The 24,654-nt window shown below is 40.2% G+C and overlaps 1 protein-coding gene across 1 annotated transcript; it reads left to right on the forward strand.

Moving 5' to 3' along the window:
• The first annotated feature begins 11,159 nt into the window (after positions 1–11,159).
• CDX4 (caudal type homeobox 4) lies at positions 11,160–19,838 on the forward strand. The gene is made up of 3 exons (XM_020889408.2): positions 11,160–11,658; positions 18,224–18,369; positions 19,632–19,838. The coding sequence occupies exons 1-3, from the start codon at positions 11,160–11,162 to the stop codon at positions 19,836–19,838; spliced, it is 852 nt and encodes a 283-aa protein (XP_020745067.2).
• Positions 19,839–24,654: the final 4,816 nt, after the last annotated feature.

The following is a 24,654-nucleotide window of genomic DNA, read 5'->3' on the forward strand; positions in this document are numbered from 1 at the left end:
TTTATTGTGCCCATCTTCGCACTAGATGTTCCCTTTGTGTCTGTAATTTTCTTGAGGAGATCTCTAGTCTTTCCAATTCAAAAGCATTGATTCTTCAGCACTCAGCCTTCTTTATGGTCCAACTTTCATATCCATACATAGCTACTGGAAAAACCATAGCTTTGACTAGACGGACCTTTCTCAGGAAAGTAATGTCTCTGCTTTTTAATATGCTGTCTAGGTTGGTCATTTTCTTCCAAGGAGCAAGCATCATTTAATTTCATGGCTGCAGTCACCATTTGCAGTGATTTTGAAGTCCAAGAATATAAAGTCTCTCACTGTTTCCAGTTTTTACCCATCTGTTTGCCATAAAGTGTTGGGACCGGATGCCTTGATCTTACTTTTTGAATGTTGAGTTTTAACCCAGATTTTTCACTGTCCTCTTTCACCCTCATCAAGAGGCTCTTTAGTTCCTCTTCACTTTCTGCCATTATGGTGGTATCATCTGCATATCTGGAGAAGGAAATGGCAACCCACTCCAGTACCCTTGCCTGGAAAATCCCATGGATGGAGGAGCCTGGTAGGCTGCAGTCAATGAGGTCGCTAAGAGTCGGACACGACTGAGCAACTTCACTTTCACTTTTCACTTTCATCCATTGGAGAAGGAAATGGCAACCCACTCCAGTGTTCTTGCCTGGAGAATCCCAGGGACGGGGGAGCCTGGTGGGCTGCTGTCTACAGTGTCTCACAGAGTCAGACACGACTGAAGTGACTTAGCAACAGCAGCAGCATCTGCATATCTGAGGTTATTGATATTTCTCCTGGAAATCTTGATTGCAGCTTGTGATTTATCCACCCTGGCATTTTGCATGATTTACTCTGAATAAAAGTTAAATAAGCAGGGTGACAATATACAGCCTTGACATGCTCCTTTCCCAATTTGGAACCAGTCTGTTGTTCCATATCTGGTTCTAACTGTTGCTTCTTGACCTGCATATAGGTTTCTCAGGAGGCAGGTAAGGTGGTCTGGTATTCCCATTGTTTAACAATTTTCCACAGCTTGTTGTGATCCACACAGTCAAACATAATTTGGCATTGCCCTTATTTGGGATTGGAATGAAAACTGATCTTTTCCAGTCCTGTGGTCACTGCTGAGATTTCCAAATTTGCTGGCATTTTGAGTGCAGCACTTTAGCAGCAGCATCTTTTAGGATTTGAAATAGCTCAACTGGAATTCTATCATCTCCACTACCTTTGTTCATAGTAACACTTCCTAAGGCCCACTTGACTTCACACTTGACTGTCTGGCTCTAGATGGGTGACCACACTATTGTGGTTATCCTGGTCATTAAGAGCTTTCCCGTACAGTTCTTCTGCATATTCTTGCAACCTCTTCTTAATATCTTCTGCTTCTGTTAGGTCCTTAGAGTTTCTGTCCTTTATTGTGCCTATCTTTGCATAAAATATTCCTTTGGTATGTCTAATTTTCTTGAAGAGATCTCTAGTCTTTCCCATTCTATTGTTTCTTTTTTTTTTTTTTGCATTGCTCACTTAAGAAGGCTTTCTTATCTCTCCTTGCTATTCTTTGGAACTCTGCATTCAATCAGGTATATCTTTCCCTTTTTCCTCTGCTTTTCACTTCTCTTTTTTTCTCAACTATTTGTGAGACCTCCTCAGACAACCATTTTGCCTTCTTGAATTACTTTTTCTTTGGGATGGCTTTCATCACTGCCTCCTGTACAGTGTTATGAATCTCCATCCATAGTTCTTCAGGCATTCTGTCTATCAGATCTAATCCCTTGAATCTATTTGTCACTTCCACTATATAATCATAAAGGATTTGATCTAGGTGATACCTGAATGGCCTAGGAGTTTCCCCTACTTTCTTCAATGTAAGTCTGAATTTTGCAATAAGGAAGTCTTGATCTGAGTCACAGTCAGCTTCCAGTCTTGTTTTTGCTGACTGTATAGAGCGTCTCCATCTTTGGCTGCAAAAAATTTAATCAACCTCATTTCGGTATTGACCATCTGGTGATATCCACGTGTAGACTCACTTTCATGTTGTTGGAAGAGAGTGTTTGCTGTGGCCAGTGTGTTCTCTTGGCAAAACTCTGCTAGCCTTTGCCCTGCTTCATTTTGTACTCCAAGGCCAAACATGCCTGTTATTCAAGAATCTCTTGACTTCCTACTTTTGCATTCCAGTCCTCTATGATGAAAAGGGCATCTTTTGTGTGTGTGTGTGTGTGTGTGTGTGTGTGTGTGTGTGTGTTAATTCTAGCAGGTCTTGCAGGTCTTCACAGAACCATTCGACTTCAGCTTCTTCAGCATTAGTGATTGGGACATAGACTTGGATTACTGTGATGTTGAATGGTTTGCCTGGGAAACAAACAGAGATCTTTCTGTCATTTTTGAGATCACACACAAGTACTGCATTTCAGACTCTTTTGTTAACTATGAGGGATACTTCATTCCTTCTAAGGGATTCTTGCCCACAATAGTAGATACAATGGCCATTTGAATTATATTTGCTTATTCCTGTCCATTTTAGTTCACTGATTCCTAAAATGTCAAAGTTCACTCTTGCCATCTCCTATTTGAGCACATCCAATTTCCCTGATTCATGGACCAAGATAGTATGGTTTTTGTGAAAGAATAGACAAGTAGATCAATGGAACCGAATACAGAGCCCAGAAATAGAGCCACATTAATATAGTCAGCTGATTTTTGAAAAGAAGCAATACAGTGGTGCAAAGACAGCCTTTTGGACAAATGGTACTGGAACAACTGAACATTCACATGTAAAGAAAGAAAGAAAGACTCCTTATACCCTTCACAAAAATTGACTCAGGATGGATAATAAACCTAAATGTAAAATTTAAACTTTATAAAACATCTGGAAAAGAATATCGGAGAATACCTATTTGACCTTGGGTATGGCAATGACTCTTTAGATGCAATACCAAAAGTAGGATCTATGAAAGAAAATCTTACAAAAGTCTATGTTAAGAGAATGAGGAGACAAGCCACAGACTTGGAGAAAATATTTGCAAAAGACACCATTTGTAAAGGACTTTCATCCAAAATATACAAAGAACTCAACAATAAGTAAACAAACAATTCAATTTTTTTATGATCAAAAGATCTGAACAGATTCAACAGAGATATTCAGATGCCAAGTAAGCATGTGAAGGATGTACAACATCATGTGTCATTATGGAATTGCAAATTAAAACAAAAATGAGTTACCACTACCTACCTATTAGACTGGCCAAAATGCAAAACACTGACACCAAATGATGGCAAGGATGTGTAGCAGCTGGAACTCTCATTCACGGGTGCTAGGAATGCAAAATGGTACAGCCACTTTGAAAGACAGTTTGGCAGTTTCTTTTGAAACAGCATAGTCTTATCATGTGATCCAGCAGACACTTCTTAGTATTTACCCAAATTAATTAACTTTTATCTACACAAAACCTGCACACATATATTTATAGCAGTTTTATTCATAATTTCCAAAATTTGGAAACAACTAAGATATCTTTCAGTAGGTGAATGGGTAAATAAACCATGGTACACCCAAGGAACAGAATATTACTCAGTGATGGAAAAAAAAAGAGCTATCCAGCTTTGAAAGACATGGAGGAAACTTAAATGTATATTAGAATGAAAAAAGAAAATCTAGAAAGGCTACATACTGTATGATTCCAGCTATATGACAGTCTAGAAAAGGCAAAATTATGGAGACAGTAAAAATATCAGTGATTGCTAGGGGTTAGGTGCAGGGTGGGATGAATGGGCAGAGCACAAAGGATATTTAGGGTGGTGAAAGTATTTTGTATGATACTACAAAATGTGGATATATGTCAAAAACCCATAAAATATATAACACCAAGAGTGAACCCTAATGTAAGCTATGAACTTAAGTGATGATGATGCATCAAAGTCAGTTCATTGACTGTAATAAATGTACCACTGTGTAGTGAGGAAGGTTGTGGGTAGGAGGGAACAGAGGATATTTACCCTCTGTACTTTCAGTTTTGCTGTGAACCTAAAACTGATTTTAAAACAAATTTTATTATTTTGTAAATAATATATAATTCATAAAGTTATATAGTTATGCAATTCATATATATATATGATTTATATATACCAAATATATATATACTATTATTAACTCACAGCTCACAGTTTGGTTAGGTGAAGGATAATGAAGTTTGGGTGTTTAGGAAAGAATGAAAATGCAGTGGAGAAATTATTCAGTGAGAGAATGAGCAAAAAGTAGTAAGATGGGAAGTTCCTTGGGGGTCTAGTGGCTAAGACTCCACACTCCCAATGCAGGAGGCACAGGTTCAATTCCTGGTCAGAGAACTAGATCCCACGTGCTGCAACTAAAGAGTCCACATGCCACAGTGAAGATCAGGGATCCTGTGTGCCACAACTAAGATCGAGGCAGTCAAATAAATAAATAAATAAATATTTTTAAAAATAGTAAGATTATATGATGCTAGAGGTATTTTTAAGTGGGAGAGAATAAGGAAACTGAACTGGAGATGGGTCAAATTAAAAACAAACCTTTTAGAGTAAAAATGCTCATTATAAAATCAAGCATCAATCACATCAATCACTATATTGGCTTCAAAACCAAACTGTTCTGAAACAATCCCTCACAGAATGCCACCTTGACTTCTAAAAAGACCACACATCATGTTTCTTTCATCAACTTGTTCACCCGCTACAGTGCTTCCTGGCCCTCATAGTGTACATGCTCTTCTTCAGAACTAATCTAAATCTTTACCATTATAGCTTATGTCAATTTTTTTGTATCCTGTGTTCAGTAAGTACGGGCATAACAACTAGACTAGGCGTGCTGTTATAGAATTGCCAGGAATTCTCCAAGTCCTGATCCCCAGACCTTGCGTGAACATTATGGCCACAGTGATTTACTGGCTCCTTCTTACTAGATGTTTGTCCTTGGGCCTGTCACTAAACCTCATTGAATCTCCATTCTCACCTCTATCCCCCACCACTATAAACCAGGGCTGATACCATCTACTTCCTTTGATTGTAACAACCTTAATGGAAGTTCACATTGGAAAGGAACCAGCGCTGGTCCTGACCTGGAGTACATGCTCTGTGAACTGGGTTTCAGGTTCTATTTCCCTAAAAAGATAGCACGCATTTGCATTTCTCTTTTTCTTTCAGAGAATCAGCCTACCTTAATCCTCTCATTAAGGATTAATCAACCTACCTTAATCCTCTTAATCTCTCATTAATCCTCTTAATCCTTTATGGGACTTCCCTGATGGCTCAGAGGTAAAGTGTCTGCCTACAGCGTGGGAGACCTGGATTCGACCCCTGGGTCGGGAAGATCCTCTAGAGAAGGAAATGGCAACCCACTCCAGTACTCTTGCCTGGAAAATCCCATGGACAGAGGAGCCTGGTGGTCTACAATCCATGGGATCACAAAAAGTTGGACACGACTAAGCAACTAAACTTTCACTTTTAAACTTTCATGTATGATTGGCCTCTCTGTCTTCCTCCTCTCTCTTCTGTAAACCCTTCCCCTGACCTAACCTTCTTCTTCTTTTTTTTTTCATTTATTTTTATTAGTTGGAGGCTAATTACTTTACAATATTCTAGTGGTTTTGTCATACATTGACATGAATTAGCCATGGATTTACATGTATTCCCCATCCCGATCCCCCCTCCCACCTCCCTCTCCACCCGATCCCTCTGTGTCTTCCCAGTGCACCAGGTCCGAGCACTTGTCTCATGCATCCAACCTGGGCTGGTGATCTGTTTCACCCTAGATAATATACATGTTTCGACGCTGTTCTCTTGAAACATCCCACCCTTGCCTTCTCCCACAGAGTCCAAAAGTCTGTTCTATACATCTGTGTCTCTTTTTCTGTTTTGCATATAGGGTTATCATTACCATCTTTCTAAATTTCATATATATGTGTTAGTATACTGTAATGGTCTTTATCTTTCTGGCTTACTTCACTCTGTATAATGGGCTCCAGTTTCATCCATCTCATTAGAACTGATTCAAATGAATTCTTTTTAATGGCTGAGTAATATTCCATGGTGTATATGTACCACAGCTTCCTTATCCACTCATCTGCTGATGGGCATCTAGGTTGCTTCCATGTCCTGGCTATTATAAACAGTGCTGCGATGAACATTGGGGTGCACGTGTCTCTTTCAGATCTGGTTTCCTTGGTGTGTATGCCCAGAAGTGGGATTGCTGGGTCATATGGCAGTTCTATTTCCAGTTTTTTAAGAAATCTCCACACTGTTTTCCATAGTGACTGTACTAGTTTGCATTCCCACCAACAGTGTAAGAGGGTTCCCTTTTCTGCACACCCTCTCCAGCATTTATTGCTTGTAGACTTTTGGATAGCAGCCATCCTGACTGGCGTGTAATGGTACCTCATTGTGGTTTTGATTTGCATTTCTCTGATAATGAGTGATGTTGAGCATCTTTTCATGTGTTTTTTAGCCATCTGTATGTTTTCCTTGGAGAAATGTCTGTTTAGTTCTTTGGCCCATTTTTTGATTGGGTCATTTATTTTTCTGGAGTTGAGCTGGAGGAGTTGCTTGTATATTTTTGAGATTAATCCTTTGTCTGTTGCTTCATTTGCTATTATTTTCTCCCAATCTGAGTGCTGTCTTTTCACCTTGCTTATAGTTTCCTTTGTTGTGCAAAAGCTTTTAAGTTTCATTAGGTCCAATTTGTTTATTTTTGCTTTTGTTTCTAATATTCTGGGATGTGGGTCATAGAAGATCCTGCTGTGATTTATGTCAGAGAGTGTTTTGCCTATGTTCTCCTCTAGGAGTTTCATAGTTTCTTGACCTAACCTTCTTAACTTTGGGATCTTGGCATTAAGCAATAGCCCTTGCTTGCTTCCTTATACATATCTTCTCTCTTCTAGAGTTGATGATGTCTTTTGATGGCCAAGAAGCCTATTTTTCCAGTATGTTGTCTTTTTGCCTCCATCTCAAAGCCCAGACTTCCCTCATTCTTTTTGTTCTCCTAACCCAGATCTGGGTGATTTGACCTGGGGGTAGGGTGGTTACAGATCCCTGGCCCTCCACCACTCCAAGGAGTACTTGCCCTGACTATTCACACTCCTGTCAAAGAATATTAATCTTTCTCCGGACACTCCTTGGTCCTGCCCCTACTGCAATACTTTGGAGTAGGCCAGAGCCCTGGTGGCTTAGTGGTAAAGAATTAACCTGCAATGCAGGAGATGCAGGTTCAATCCCTGGGTCAGGAAGATCCCCTGGAGTAGGAAATGGCAGCCCACTCCCATATCCTTGCCTGGAAAACCCCTGGACAGAAGAGCCTGGTGGGCTATACAGTCCATGGGGTCGCAAAAGAGTCGGACATGACTTAGCAACTAAACAACAGCAGAGCCTAGTAGTGCTCATTGTCGAGGGTGTCTGTCCTTGCAATTACAAAGGCCCATCACAGTGTCAAAGATGGATGAAAAGGCGACAAGGCTTCTTTCTTGTCCCAAGACACATCACTAAGTTTCCAAGTAGCTCAGGGAGGTAGGTAAGAATTGGTAGGTGGAAGGATGCTGTTTACAGAGCCCAAAGTGCAAAGCTTGGATTGAGAGACAACAGTCAGGGATGTCCAAACTGCTTTGATAATCCTTGTATAGCCTGAGCCCTGATCCTCAGCCTGTGGGTTTTGACTTTTGCTGCTGGCCACTCTGCTTCCTGGAGTGCTACAGTCCATGGGGCTGCAGAGTCGGACATGACTTGGTGACTGAGCAACAACAACTCTGCTTTCTGCAGTGAGGTTCCCTCTCTGATTAATTTCCAGGTTAAAAAAAAAAAAGAAATCAAAATTTCCAAATAAACTAGATTGAACCTTCCTGCCACTCCGCCTCTCTCTCCCACCTCCTGCCCCCACATTCTACTCCCATTTCCAGAAACAAACAAAAACACAAAACTAATCTTGAAGCCAAGTGCCACTAAGCACTGGACAACTTACTGGTTTCTCTTCAAGACATCCCTAGAGTTGAGTCAAAATGGTGACTTAAAATCTACATTTCCAAGGTCACTTATTGATTCAGCATACAAATGTTTCTTGAGATCCTATCATGTGCATGACACTCCATTCTGCAGGGCTCAAACATGCCCCCTGACACCTTTTCAGTGTGTTCAAATTCCAAAATATTCAGATAAGACCCCAAATAATACTAAGATGGGCAAGAATAGTATTAGTCAGTGGGGGAGTTGATAAGGCGATTCAGGCAAGAGGAAGTACACTCTCTGAGAGGAGTATCATAACATAAGACTTTTGGGAGGAGGTGACATTTAAGCTGAATCTTTATGGAGAATTGAAACAATTTTTATGCATAAAAACTGTCTAGGCATAAGCAAACATACATTTTTTTAAGTAAAAGACTGTTGGTCTGGGAGTCAACAGACCTGAGTTAGAATCTCAGTTCTGTCATTCACTGCCTTAAAGACTACCTTCCCCACTCAGACCCTCTGTTTCCTCATAGATAAAATGACAATATTTGGTTAGCTTAGTCTTAAAGGTCCTGAATATGCTTCCATACTGATATAGCTTTTCAAATGTCAGATAGACCAGTTTGCCTCAAGATAGAATACATGAAAGAGAATAATGCAAGGGTATTGGGTCTATGTTGTGAAAAGGATTGAATGTAGGGCCTGGGAGCCTGAGCAGAGAAAGAAAATAGAAGCCAAGTCCCAGGCCTAAGCCCTGAGGTTGTACATTTTGCCTGGTTCCAACTTAAGAACATGAACTTTGCAATCTGAGCTACCTAGAATGGGAACCTAGCTCTACTACATACCAGTAGTTCGTTTAAATAGTCATGCCACCTCCCTGAGCCTTGATTTCTTTGTCTCTAAAATGGGAGTGATAGTAAGTAAAATTGAGAAGATTGAATGAGGTCATGTACACAAAGTGCCTATAAATATGTGATTTTCCTGCTCCTTAGTCCCTTCTCCCCAGTGCCAGGTTTTAATTAGTCTTTGCTGACCAATTACTTTTGTTCCTTCTCTTCCTTCTCATTTTCCAATGCAGGCTTCAAAATATATCCAGAATTCAACCACTCCTCTCCATCCCCGATGCCATTCACCTGGATTATTGCAATAGCCTTTTACTTAACCAGCCTGATTTTATTTTGCCCACTTACAGTCTATTCTTAATCCCATGACCAAAGCAATCTTTTCAAAATTTAAGTCATGTCACTTATCTGTTCAAAACCCTACAATGTCTTCCTATCTCACTTAGAGTAAAAGCTTAGGAATTAAAAATGACCCACCCTATTAATGTTTGGACCTCATCTACCTGTTAGTCACACTTTCCTTCTTGCTATTTCTCCAATAAAAGACAGGCTTTTCTTTTTACTTGCTGTTCCCTCTGTCTGGATCCTCACTTCATAGCTCAATCCATCACTTTTTCTATATTTTACTTAAATATTATTTCTAAGTAAGGTCCTCCCAGATCACCATATTTTAAATTGAAATATCCTCTAACATTCCTTATTTCCTTTGCTGCTTTCTTTTTCTTTACAATGTTGATTATTACTATCTGACATACCATAAAATTTAATTACTTATCAGTATATCTCCCCTTGAGAATATAAGCTTAACAAGGGCTTTGTTCACTATTGATGTCTCCATACATAGAATAGCACCTAGCACTCAATAAATATTGAGTAAATTAATGAATACAGTGGTCCTGTGCTGTGTACCAAGTATTGTTAAACAGTTTGCATACATCATCTCAGGAAATCCTGCCTTCAAAATACAGACACTGTTTGTATCCCTATTATACAAGGGGAAACCCTGAAACTCCCAGAAGTAATATGATATTTCTGAAGCCAAAGAGGGATTAGTTAATCAAGGTGCCAGGTTGTGTTGGACTTTATGGAGAAGCATATTCTCTGAATAGGAACACATCTTGAATTAAAGGTTGTGGTAGGCTTTGGGAGGGGGCAGGAGTGAGGGAGAAGGAATGTGCGTGCATGATAAGTCACTTCAGTTGTGGAGGGAAAAGGAATACTGGAATATAAACTGGCTTTGTCATCAAGAGGTGCTCTGATTTCTTGAAGTAAAATCTTGAGTTCACTGGCATTTACTGGCAACTCCATGTCTTTTTCAACAATTTTAACTTTACGAAGGAAATTGCAAGTGTGAAAGCAAGTTGGGAGCTTCAGCTGCTCTGAGTTTGAGCCTGCAGGAATTTGGCTCTTTGTGAGTACTGGCAGAAAGAGACACCCAAGCAAGACTAGTGAACTAACAGGAAAATAAGAAAGCCCACTCACTATCCACAAGAGTCTTCTCCTTCTTTCCTTTCTTTTTTCATAACGTTCTCTCTTTATCTTTCTTTAATTTGTACACATTTGTAAAACATTCAATTAATCCAGCCTGTTACCTACTGGAATATAACCTCAGGAAGGCAGAGCAGGAATGTTTGTCTTGTTCACTGCTCTATCCCCTGAGTCTACAGCAGCTTCGCAGATAGTAGGCACACAATATATAGTTGTGAAATGAATTTCTGTCCTCAGAAACAAAGCTCTCCTCCTATTGGGGAGTGGGCAATGAAGAGAAGGGAGAGCTCTTTTTAGTACTATCATGGGCCAGTGCCATGTGGAGTGCCTGTGCCAGGGACTGTGGGCAGAGAAGATACCAAGAATGCAGACTAGGTGCAGAAGATCAGCATAAAGGGAAGAAGCCACAGGGTAAGGACCAAATAACAGGATTTTGCCCTGATTCTACACCTCTCTATCTCACTTTGCGGGGGACTGGTCATAAACCTCTGGGGGAGCTCCTGCTTCCGAAAGTGCAAAGTTAGTGCTATGGGATCAGGTGGACAAAAGCGAGAAAGATGAGATTGAAAGGCATAGGATCTCTTGGAGAGGATGTAGAGTGAACAAGTCCTTGTGAAAGTGAAATGGCCGTTCATTTGAATGCAAATGTTATGTAAAAGCCTAAAGCCCCTTGACGTCAGCCCAGCAATTGGGGGCCCGTCTATACAGGGCTACCAGTCACCTGGAAACCGTCAGGGTAGGAAACGCCTATGGAGTAGTCGGAGGGGCGTGCAGCGCAGCTAAACTTCTGGTTCCCTACTGCGGGACCTTATAGGGACTTCAGGATGCCTTAGGGAGCTCCTTTCTCATATCCAAGCCACTATGTACAGAAGCTGCCTTTTGGAAAAAGAAGCGGACATGTACTCCAGCACTCTCAGGAGCCCCGCAGGAGGTGGCACCGCCGGGGCTGGTGCCACTGGGGATGGTGGGAGTCTTCTGCCAGCCTCCAACTTCGCAGCGGCCCCTTCTTATGCGCACTACATGAGATATCCCCATATGCCCGGTATGGATCCTCACGGGCCACCGCTGGGAGCCTGGGGGTCACCCTATAGTCCCCCTCGTGAAGACTGGAGCGTGTATCCCGGGCCATCCAGTACTATGGGTACGGTCCCCATGAACGACATGACCTCGAGCCCCGCCGCTTTCAGCTCACCGGAATATAGCAACCTGGGCCCCGCAGGGGGTGGAAACAGCGGTAGCAGCCTGCCAACACCAGCTGGAGGATCACTGTTCCCCATCGACGCCGGCATCGCAGGTGAGAGTTCTAGCAGAAGCCGTCACAGCCCCTATGCATGGATGCGCAAGACAGTGCAGGTGACTGGTGAGTAACCGATACCAATGCTCTGATCCTTTAACTCCCTTTGCTTCTTCTCTACTTCTCTTGGCCTTCTGGTCCTCCTACTTCTCAGACTTCTCTCCGAACAGCTTAGCTAAGGAGACCACTACGTGGCTTACTGCCCAGGACCCCAGACCACAAGTGACCTCCCTCGTTTGTGCCTCTGCTCAAAAACAGAGTGTAGTGCTTGAAACTAAGCTGACAGTAGAGGACTTTTGCATCATTTTCTGATCAGCCAAAGGAGCAACCGTGGTGACGATGGACATACTGAGCCACAAAGATCAAGATCCAAGCCTACAGTTGCCCAGATAGGAAAACAGATTCACGGGGAAGGTCAGCTGGTGAATGAGGAGAGGACAACTACGTTTCTCTATGCTCAGTCATTGCTGCTCGCCTGTTCCATTTCAAAGCCTTCTCTATCTGAGCAGGTTGGCTTCTCCCCCAAATCTGGTGATGGTCAACTTAGATTTAGTGCTTGACTGGCAATAGGCAGTCCAGTTTAGCCACAAAGACCCTTATGGCAAAATGGCCTCCTCACCCTGGACTCTCAAAGAAGCTCCAGTTTCCTTTGCCCAAGCTGGCAGGAGCCAGCTGAATTCAAACCCGAAGCCTTTGTACAACTTTCCTTCCACCAATGGAAAGCTACAGCACACCACTGGGACATAATAAGCTGCTCAACCCTAACATTCCAGGGGGTGTGCACCAATATCAGCCCCAGCATCAATAAAGTTAAAGGGATTAAAGCCCTCCTAACAGTACAGGCAGGCATTTCGAGGTGCAGGGACTGGATACAGGCTTTTCAGGACACATAGGAAAGCCCAGAGATCTCAGTCTAATGCCAACTCACGCTCCTACCAGCAAGCTGCTGGTTGGCGGCTACTGGGAGGAGGGTGTGTGCAGGGGTGTGGGGTGGGGGTGGGGGTGTACTCTGCATACTCTGCTTTAATCTTTGACAGGGGCTGGAGGAGGGAGGTGGGGAGATGTTTGTTTTCAGCTATAGTTGTGCTTTTATCACATTCTTATTCCAACTCATCACTCCCTTTCGTTAGAGAAAATTAGTAAAATTCAGCTCTATCACTTTCATCCCTCTGGGGAAGAAATGACAATTCAAAAGCATTTGCCCATAATGATTATGCTTCTGCTCACAGTTCTGCACCTTTTCTCTGCTTAAAAATAGTAAAAGCAAGAGGGTGGAAAGGGACCAAATTTTATCATTGAGAGTACTCAGCCTGGAGGAGGCAATTCCAATTGATTAGGACATTACTAGGGTAACAATCCCAAATTAAGAGTAGAGCTTAAATACTTAGCTCTAAAGTGTTTGTAAGTAAATCTGCATACTGCCTTTTGAAATAAGAGTGAGTTGGAGGGCTAAAAAGAATAGAAAGTAAGCTTAGGGTGGGGAACTGTCAGGGCTGTTATTATATCTAATCTTAGGGTTGTAATTAACACCTATTCACTAAGACCTAACCATCAGCAAAAGACACAAAAGCCAGAAAAGTGGCTACTCCAGTTCAGGATTATGTTTTGAAATACTTTAAAAAAGGAAAGTCACTAGTATGTTGTTTGGAAGACAAAACAACGGGAAGGAAAGGACAAGGTAAAATAATTATCTTTAGTCATGAATTTTCTGTTTAAAAGAGAAAATATGATGGGTTTCTCTGCTTGATAGTCTTCATTTGCATTTGTCAGAGTCTCTCTTTTGTATAATTCTGGTGCCAAGAAAAGTTTAGAAAGGGACTCTAAATTACTCTATGGAGTCTTCATCTTTAGCTCAGTCTTCAGACCTTGCTGTACAATACCATCTTCACAAGATTTTCTTTCCAACTTCTATGAGAAATTCTAAGTTGAATGATTTTAGAACCTCACTAACTTGTGGCAGCCTATCCTATAGATGAGGCTTTATTAAATTCAATCACCATTTCATTTTAATGTCTTATAAAAATACCCCTTTGCTTTATTCTTGCAGCCTAAGTACATATTTAGCAATGATTCAAGAATATGATGAAAAGTATGGACCCTCTTCCAGAAAAATGCACAAGGGCACAAATGCACATATACACACTTCATTTTTTCCACCAGATTTTTAAAATTTTTATTTACTTTTTGGTCTTGCCAAGCAGCATATAAGATCTTACTTCCCTGACCATGGACCAAACCCATGCTTTCTGCAGTGGAAGCACAGAGTCTTAACCACTGGACTGCCAGGGAAGTCCCACATATGTCATTTATTTGAATAATTTGGGGCGACTCATGGATACACTGAAAACCCTTCCATAGATCTCAGGTTATGAACTGATAACCTGAACTGATAACCTGAGAAAAAATTAAGCTGATCATCTCTCTGTATCACTCCAAACCAAAAGGCATCTATTTGTATGCTTAGTACATAAAGAGTGTTAAACAAATATCTGTTAAGTGAATAAGTCAGATCCTCCTAAATTTTATACTTCACTCTGTAGTATTATAGGACATTTGACTTATGGCTGAGAACAAAACAGATGATCTACAAAACGGAAGTAACCCCTCCTTGATTATGGTAGTCAAATGAAAACTCTTTATATTATTTAAGAATGTTTTAACTAGCCTTAAGTTAAAGAAACAAAAATACGCACATTAGGGGACAATTGGAAAACATTTCATACTGATTATCATGGCATTTGATTTTTGAATGACAGAAAGGGGACTGACATACAGAATAAATGACTGTCCACTAAGAGATTTGATTTAAGTGAGATATTTTTATTTTCGCTTTGTTCCCTAAATAGTCTGTTTGAAAACATACCTTGTTTTAAAAATTATGTGAAAAGGAAACTGACAGAGATATTCCACGAAAAGTTCATCATTTTCATATTTTAAACATTGTCAGTTTAAAAGTTCAGTATTTTCATATTTTAAACATTGACAGCACTACTCTAGGGATTTTCTCATTTTGTTTTTATTTTACCCAGAGTTGTAGCCTTGTATGAGTATTGGAAAGGCGGTAACCTAAGCAGGGCTGGAGAGGAGCTTTGTTTTTAGGGGTGGGAAAGAAGAGAGAAGGAAGTGACTTTGAATAATTCTGATTAACCCACCGGACAAAAGACAGAAAACCAAGGAAGTTAAAAGGTTTTCTTCGGTTAGGACATTTCAGAAAATGAGTTACATAGCAATTCCTAAAGCTTATCATTATCTTTCTTGGTTTCGATCATTTTTTTAAATTGGACAATTTTTATAAATGAATTTGGATGCAATTTTTAACTAAAAGCAGCAAAAGATTACCATCGCATGGAAACTCATTATGATGGTGTTAATTACACTCTGTTCCCTATTGAAAGGGATTGGTGTTAATCATCTTTACCCTCACTGTCACCATCATCATAATCCTTAGGTTTGGAGAGTGTTTTCTGCCTAATAGCACTTTCACAGCCAGTCTCTCAAATGAGCACATTTAGGTGATGATAAGTCATCATATATAATGACATTTGTTTGCAAACTCTGTAGGGATCCTGTCTCCTTATGGGAACTACAGAGGTTTGTCAAAGTCGTTGGTCAGGGCAAGTAATGAAATCCCACCATAGAGCTTTGAAGCAGCCCTGTAATACAACTTAAAATTTGTTATTTTCGTAGATTAACTCACAATAGTGCTGGAGAAGGGGAAGCCCTCACTCTTAGCACTGTCATAGTCTCTGGGAGAAGAGAATGGCTTGAACAATAAAAGTTACTGCTTTTAACACTTTGTTAGTGTTTTAGTATGGAAATATGGTTCTATGCTCCACTAGAACATGTCCAAAACCCAGTCAATCAGATTTCATCATTTAAGGGAAGAGACAATGAAGTAAGTGGACAGAAAATAGCTTGGGAGGAGGGACACAAGAGGAGCACCAGGAAATGAGAATTCATTTCTCTTCGTTAAACGTGCAAGTCAGTATTTCCAACTAATCTAGTCTTCTTGAGGTCTGAGGTCTGAGGTCTTATCCATAAGATTGGGGCAACAGACTTTTTTTTAACACTTTGCATAGCTTTGATATGCAGCCTGGCTCTTCCTCATCCCTCCTTTCTTTAGGGGTTATATTGCCGGAAAGAGTGAGGATTTTCATGGCAAATAAAGAGGCCTGGTATTGACTTTATTGTCCTCAGAAGAAACTGCAAGAGGGGAATTTATGACCAATGGGGGTGGGGAAGAATTGCAACCTTCCAGAATTCTTGAAGTCTGGTTATATTTACTGATTATCAAAGAGTTGAAAACAGACATACACACATTAAATTTTAACTTCTGCCTCAAGTTAGAATTTAAACACTCAGTCACTTTGGGATTAGAAACAGTTTTAGGGACCATCTCTTCAAAGATATACTTTGATTCTAAGATTTTAGGCTCTAGAAGTAAATTAAACCTCAATGTTTTCACTGTGACCTCAAATATACATTCTGCCTTTGTAACATATCAAATGCCAGAACTTCGGTTTCCTAGATTCAGAAAAGCAGCTGAAGTTTGTTTTCTGTATCTGTGAGTCTGTTTCTGTTTTGTAGATACACTCATTTGTATTGTATTTTAGATTCCGTATGTAAGTGATACCATATAGTATTTGTCTTTCTCTGTCTGACATTTCACTGAGCATAATATTGTCTTGGTCTTTCCAGGTTGCTGCAAATGAACCTAACACAATATTGTGAATCAACTATACTTCAAGTTAAAAAATTGGTATCAAAAAATCCCATGAAAAACAAGCAAACAAAGAGAAAACCAGCTCATAATTTGAGCCTTTGAGATAGATTAACTGACTGGAGCTCATCATTTTCCATTTTCAAGAAGGAAAGTTTTGTTTAGTTCTTTAGTCCATGACTTAATCCTAAAACATATCTCTCATCTAGAATTTGTTTCTACATTCACGTCCCCTTTTTTTTTTCTTTCCTGGAGATGAAAGGGTGTCTGACATTTGTTTAGGGCTTGTAAATTCCAAACCAATTGGCTGGTGTTCCTGAATGTAAAGAGGGTTCAAGATGGGATCTGATGCTATGTAGCTCCTTTGTTAAGCTTGTGCTGCATCTTAACACCTCAATGGAGTTTAGGGAAACACTTTAAAGAAACCTTTGTCTTACAGATCGCTCCCCAAAACTTCACATCAAAAACAACCAGGGAAGATCAGAAGGGGGTTGCCAAAAGCTATAGAGAAAAGGAGGAAGATCCTGGAGGGGGTTAGAAAAATTGAAAAGAAAAAGAAACTTCCTAATCACCTTTGGAAAATTTAAAAGGAGGAATAAAACTCTATTTGAAGGAGGGCATGAGAAATTAGTTAAACGTTGTAACACAAAGCAAATGTTTGGATATCCTTTCAAAGAATACTAGAATACCCATTTTATTCTGGTAAAGTCAACAACACCCCCTACTTCCCCCACTCATTTTCCATTCGGGAATGAAAATTTTTTTTAAACTCCCTCAAAAATCCCTGGAGAAGGAAAAGGCAACCCACTCCAGTATTCTTGCCTGGGAAGTCCCATGGACTAAGGAGGCTGGAGGGCTACACTCCATGGGGTTGCAAGAGTTAGATACAACTGAGTGACTAAACAGCATTAGCAACAAAAAAGCTAAACTATTTTTTCTAATAGGTGAAAAGAAAGTGAAAGTGAAGTAGCTCAGTTGTGTCCGACCCTTTGAGACCCCATGGACTGTAGTCCGCCAGGCTCCTCCATCCATGGGATTCTCCAGGCAAGAGTACTGGAGTGGGCTGCCATGTCCTTCTCCAGGGGATCTTCCCGACCCAGGGATCTTCCCAAACCCAGGTCTCTTGCATTGCAGGCAGATGCTTTACTGTCTGAACCACCAGGAAAGCCCATAGAGCTATTGTAGACCAGAATCTAAGTGGCAATACATGTTTTCTTTTTTAATTATTATCCAAATGAAATTCTGTCTAGAATGTGCATGTAATAAGAATGTCAGTATCACAAAACAGTTTGCTACACTTGGGCCATTCTTATGCTGCCCAGCATATTTAAACTAGGAATAACATTTGGCACACTGGACTTGGAGTCAGAGGTATATGTTTGGGTCCCCATTCCTAAGCCCACTAGCACAAAGCCACTTACCTACACTGAGCCTCGATTTCCTTCTCTGTACAATGGGAATAAGACACATTCTGCATAAGTTGAAAGGGTAGGTGAGAGAGAGGTTCAATAGGAGACAACATGAAAGAACTGTATACAATATAAATGGGAGTGCATGTATAATGGATGGTGCTACTATTGCCAGTACTGTTCTCATATGTGAGTGGGAAGGGAATGAAAATCATGGCTAAAGTGTTTGCTTTAAAATGCTTTGGTGTAACAGTATGTCAATGGTGCTGTGATAGGTGTGTTGAATGCGTGTGTGTGTGTGTGTGTGTGTGTGTGACATAGCCACGGATAGCAAAGTACTTAATGAAAAAATGGACTTATGACATATTTGGTTCAAAAAATGTACTTATTTTATATTTGAAAGTAATAGCTAAGGGTAGGGACAGTGGCTCTGATTCCTCCAACCAAAATAATCTCCAAAGGAAAAAAATATGATTAAATACACTCCTTTCTCCCCTAACAGGGAAAACCAGGACAAAAGAAAAGTACCGTGTAGTTTACACAGATCATCAAAGGTTGGAGCTGGAGAAAGAATTCCACTGCAATAGATATATCACCATTCGGAGAAAATCAGAGCTTGCAGTCAACTTGGGCCTTTCTGAGAGACAGGTACACCAGAAGTACATTTAACATTTTTCATATAAGCATTTCAATAGGCTAAGATTTTAAGGACATCTATAAGCAAGAGGGAAGCAAAAGAAGACTAAGCCATTCTCAAAGCTTTCCTAAAGCCCATATTTTTCCCTATTGAACCTCTTAGTGTGGTGGGCACTATGTAGGTGTGGAAACAAGGCTGGGGACATAGTGGATGGAGAAGGATTAAAATCCTCATACAATTGGTCAGCCAATTCAAAATCTTGATATGATTTCCGAAATAGTTACAATCTATGTGTGAAGTGGAAATCTGTCAATCATGGCAATTATCTGGCTTATATCAGTCAAATTATAACAGTAAATGAACACCAACGCTTATACCTGAAGCAAGTTTTTCTATTATTCAGGCTAGGAGATTTAATTTCCTGTAGTCTATTAATCCTATGATTCCTGCCTCAAATTTAGCTTACTGTGGACACTCAGTGAAAATTAAATCTTGGCAAGAATCAGTGGTTTCCACTCACCCAGATTTTGACATGACATAACTACTTTGATGTTCTTTTTTTTTCCCCACTAAGGTCTAGGAGTAATCCTGGATATCATAGAATTCTAGAATTGCAAAGTCCTTTAGTGTCTTATCCCAAGTAGTCTGCATTTCAACCATTTATAAAGGCACAATGATATCACAGCAAGAGATATAGTACTTCATCACCCTTGTTCACCCAGTTCTGTTTCATTAACGTTACTTTTAAAAAAAATTTTTACATGGCATGTAGGATCCTAGTTCTCAGACCAGGGGTCAAACCTGTGTCCTGTGCATTGGAAGTGCAGAGTCTTAACCTCTGGGTTGCCAGGGAAGTCCCTAACCTTAGTGTTTTAATGACAGATCATAATCACCTTTGCTATTTAAATCCCTCCCTTTTCATCACCATGTCTCAGAATCTGCCATTCTATCATTATTTATTTTTACCTGTGCAACAAAGATGGTGAGTGAGGTATAATGTAAAGACTACTGCATTCAGAGTCTGAGGCCCTGGGCTTGATTTCAATTTAATCTCATGCAATATATTTTCCCTCTGAGTCTCAGCTTTTTTTTTAAAAAAAGAAAACCTGTTGTCAAATGGGCTTGCTTCACAAGGTCATTGTGAGGCTCAAGTGATGCATGTGAAAAGGCTTTGTAAATATTAATACTAAAGTCCCCAAACAATATCAGCAATCACTTTGAAAAATGCATTCAGTATGTTGCCCCATTAAATCCAAAGCATTTTTTGTTTCAGGTGAAAATCTGGTTTCAAAATCGCAGAGCCAAGGAGAGAAAGATGATCAAAAAGAAAATATCCCAGTTTGAGAACACTGGAGGCTCAGTGCAAAGTGACTCTGGCTCCATCAGCCCTGGGGAACTACCTAATACTTTTTTCACCACCCCATCTGCTGTTCGTGGATTTCAGCCTATCGAGATTCAGCAGGTCATAGTCTCTGAATGAAATCTGAATGAAAGAAAGACAAAGAGAAATGGAAAATGCCCTTCCTTTAGCATTGTCTTTTTGGTCTCTTAAGATATCAGCAGGGGAGTCACAACATTAGGTAATAATTCCTTGTAAGACAGTATTCAGAATGAGTGGATGCACCATGGATTGAAGATAATTCAAGGATCACTTACTGTTAGGAACTATACCTAGAAAACTCCTGTGTGCGATGCTATGTCAGTCACTCAGGGAACTAGGTGGTACGCTGTATAATTGAAAGCTATAGTTGCAAGCCCTTGCAACTCTATTATTCACAATTTCAGAAATTTGCTTGTAATATACCATAAAAAAGTTCTGCCAGGATGCACATTTGTGTATGTATACTTGTGTTCATCATTTGATGCTGAGTGTGTCCATTGACGCTCTTTTTGGGGTGGGGAGAAGGTAAGCAGAAAGGTATCTATCTTTAGCTACCTTTTCAAGTGTTTGATTCAAAAGCTAACAGAATTTTCATAACAAGACAAAGGTTTATTAAAACATCAGGAGGTGGTTCTGAATCTACTGTCACTTGTTATTAAAAACAATAAATATTAAAAAGGTTTTGTCCCTTGCTCATACTTGTCTAGCATCAGTTATCTCAGAACTTCCAACCTGCAGTGTCAATTTCAAATCTTGCCAAAACAATGAACTCAGACTAGAACAACACAGTCAGCTTGGTTGAATCATTAGAAAAGGCAGCTCTCTTCCCCTGTTCTGCCTCTCTATTCCATTTACTGTTAGAATGTGGAACAGCAGTGAAATTGAACATGAGTACAAGGATAGTATATGTTCTCTAGTTTCTCTCATTGCCACCATCTCCAGTCTGTTCCATTTTACCTACCTATCATGTCAAGGCAATGTGGTCCAAGAAGCTGCAGTTTACAGGTTACAAACACACAACTTAGATTATAGTGAGCAGAGTTGTCTGGAGTTTGTTGGTCCAGTTTACTGCTTGCATATCCAAGTGGTCAGAAACAGAACTCTGAATCATTTTAAATTGAGATGATTTAAAAGAAAATGTGATTAAAGTAGAAAATCAGAGCACAACTTTCCTTTTCAAAAACCATCTTTGGGTTGGAAGTGAGAAGTTTATCCTCCCCATCCTTATGAAAATCTCAGAAAGAGGGTGCCACTTCATAGCCTCCAAAAAATATGGGCCAGACAAAAGGTCATCTAAATTGCTGATCACAGAAAATCAGCATTAAAATAAGTCCTTCCAATCTAATAAAGGGAATGTGGGAATCACAAAGGTGAAGAAGCTTACTTCTGAGTGTACTTGTCTATTTACATTCAGAAGTTAGCTTCCTCACCCTTAATATCCTCCAACAAAGGTATGCCTTTGACAATAGCAGTTGGATTTCCCTGAGGATTGTTCTTTCCTGCTGTGAACTTTTTGTTCCACAAGGAAGAAACATTTCTCTATTTTTATAGATTCTGATTTTATAGAACCTGTTAGCAAAGCCACAATATAAAGCTTTTTTTTTCTTAGTAGTACATTGCAGCCACTTCCTCTAAGAAGACATGTTGATTCTTTCTCTGAAACCTGAGAATATACTCCCTTGTCTTATGGTTATATTATGGTGGTGTGGCGGAGAAGGCAATGGCACCCCACTCCAGTACTCTTGCCTGGAAAATCCCAAGGACAGAGGAGCCTGGTAGGCTGCAGTCCATGGGGTCGCTAAGAGTCGGACATGACTGAGCGACTTCACTTTCACTTTTCACTTTCATGCATTGGAGAAGGAAGTGGCAACCCACTCCAGTGTTCTTGCCTGGAGAATCCCCAGGACGGGGGAACCTGGTGGGCTGCCGTCTATGGGGTCGCACAGAGTCGGACATGACTGAAGTGATTTAGCAGCAACATGGTGGTGTGGAGAAGGGGGCGACAGAGGATGAGATGGTTAGATAGCATCACTGATTCAATGGACGTGAACTTGGGCAAACTCCAAGAGATGGTGAGGGATGGGAAAGCCTGGCATGTTGCAGTCCATGGGGTCACAAAGAGTCAGACACAATTTGGCGACTGAATAACAACAATGCTGGTATGTGCCAGAGGTTTGTAGACAAAAAGTTAAACACAAAAATGCAAAAGTTGTGTTAAAAGTAGATTTCAATAAAGAATTTTTTCTGGTGTTGGGAGGTGAGATTCAGAAATAAAAACATGCCAAATGATTGACAGTGTTCAGTTAGGGTAGCAGGATTATGCAGATTTTCTTATCATTGCTTTTCAAATGTATGCTGTTTTGCAATAGAAGTTTCCTTAAGAAACATGCTTTCACCTTAGATCTTTAGTTGATCTTCAAGTAATTTGCAACTTTAGTGTCCTACTTACAATTTATAGAAGTGTTTCAACCTCCTAGTTCCTTACTTAAGGAAGGCCTTTGATCTAGTCTTAGTGCTGTTCATGTACAGCTACAAAGATAAGTCTTTGGCAGGGTCTGACTTCTTTTCGAAGGAGAAAGGAAGCAAGAACCAAGGGATGTTTTCTACTCTTACTTCAGATCCAGAGAATCTAGCTGTTTTTCTCAGTTGGAACATTTCAACATTATCAAACAAAGCCAAGAAGGGCAGAAGGAGCTAGCAAGGGAGTTGGGTGGTAGGAGGAAGGGATATATTATAACAGGATATGAGGAACATATGGGGGAGGATAGTAGACATGTTTATTATCTTAATGCTGGTGATGGTTTCATGAGTGTATACATATATCAAAAAATCAACCTTTATACTTCAAATATATGCAATTTCTTGTATGTCCGCTATACCTTAAGAAAGGGGCAAACAAATGTAACAATGTGTTTCCAACTGTAATAATAATACAGCAGGGAGGAACTCACTAGAGGACTATCTATGGAGATAGTCACCTTAGATAACTTAGATTCAGCCCCCAAGTAGGATCACTTCCTTGTATACTCATGTCTGAGTGTGCTGTTGGGGAAGGACACCAATAATTCATCATTGATGATTCTTTCATAAAATGATAGTGGGTTTGGAGGGTAGGGAGAGACCAAGATATGTTGGCATTGAATCTTGAAGTATGAGTGTCAATGCAAAGCAAAGAAGTCCCCTCTGTGTTCTTTCAGAACTAGTATTGTGAGTTGGAAGTAAAAGTAGCTATTCACATCGAATAGAAAGAGAAGCACTGTCACAGGTGGGATTAAGATGGCAGACTAGAAAAACCCTGAGCTCACCTCCCCCCACAAACACATCAAAACTACAACTACATAAAGAGAAACTCTCACTGAGAATGACCTAAAGATTAGAAGAATGGCTCCCCTACAACCAAGGCTGTAAAGAAAGATCTACACACATACACAGTTTGGTAAGAAGGCAGGAGAAGTGATCAAGTCAGGACCTACATCCTTAGTGGGTGACCCAGCAGGCTCAGGGATCCTCCTTAGGGAGCAAGGGGTTTAAGCCACATATTAGGCACCCCAGCCATAAGGTCCAACATTCAGAAATCAAGTTCCCTCATATGATTTGAAAATCAGTGGAGCATAATGGAGAAATGTAAGAAACCAAGCCTCCACTCTTGAAGAGCTCACACACAGACTTGGCTCCCAGTCACAGAATGGATGCTGAAGATTGAAAAAATGAATGGTTCTCTGGCCAACCTGCCAAGACTGCCTCAGCATGCCCCACAGCCTGTACCAGGCTACCACTCCAGCTCCTCTTGCTTTAGAACTGCTCCCTACTAAGATGGAGGCCACTACTGCCAATGCACATGTTCTCATTGGGGAAGGGACAAAGACAGTTTGGGCCACAGTCTTGCCCTTAGCCGGGGTGTAGATTGCCTTTGCCAGTGTGTACATACACCAGGGAAGCAGCAGAGCATGCTCAGTAGAGTGGCTCCAACTCCTCTGGCCCCAACTCTGCCTCTCACAATGACACACACACCAGGGAAAAAATGAAACCAGCTCAAAAGTGCAACCCCAAGCCCTCAGGCCCCAGCCACAATTCCAATAAGGCAGCAACTACTATTGTGCTTAGGAGAATCCCCAATTCATACTTGGTTCTGTCTCTAGCACCTCTGATTCCAGCCCTATCTCCAGCCCAGTGTACCCAGAAAGAATATGTAACTCATGAACACTTCAAATCCAGCACTCCCAACAAGTCACTAGGCATATGCAGGCTGCACAGTGATGCCTTCACACAAGGACATGGCTTCATATCAGAATAGGTAACTATCTCCCCTAATTTCATAGAGACAGAGAAAGTTAAACAAAATGAGAAAACAGAGAAATAGATTTCAAATGAAAGAACAAGATAAAGTCTCAGGAAAAAATCCTAATGTAACAGAGAAAAATAATTTACCTGAAAAAGAATTCAAAGTAGTAGTAATAAAAATGTTAAAAGAACTCAGGAAAAGAATAGATGAACAGAAACAGAACTTTAGAAAAGAACTATAAGATACAAAAAAGAACCAATGAATGCAGAAAAATACAACTGAAAAGAACAATATATTAGAAGGTATTAACAGCAGATTAAGTGATACAGAAGAAATATAAATTATCCAAAAAATATAAAAGTGAAAATCATCCAATCAGACTAGCAAAAAAGAAAAGCAATTAAAAGAATGAGGATAATTTAAAGGATCTCTAGTACATCATGCATACTAGCATTCATATTATAAGGGTACCAGAAGGAGAAAAGAGAGCAAAAGGGGCAGAAAATGCATTTTATGAAATTATGACTGAAAAATGCCTGAAGAAGAAAACAGAAATCCAGTTATAAGAAACATAGAAAGTCCCAAACAAAATGAACCCAAACAGACCCACACAATATATGTCCAAATTAAAAT

The sequence above is a fragment of the Odocoileus virginianus genome, chromosome X (assembly GCF_023699985.2).
Source record: "Odocoileus virginianus isolate 20LAN1187 ecotype Illinois chromosome X, Ovbor_1.2, whole genome shotgun sequence".
Lineage (NCBI taxonomy): Eukaryota > Metazoa > Chordata > Mammalia > Artiodactyla > Cervidae > Odocoileus > Odocoileus virginianus.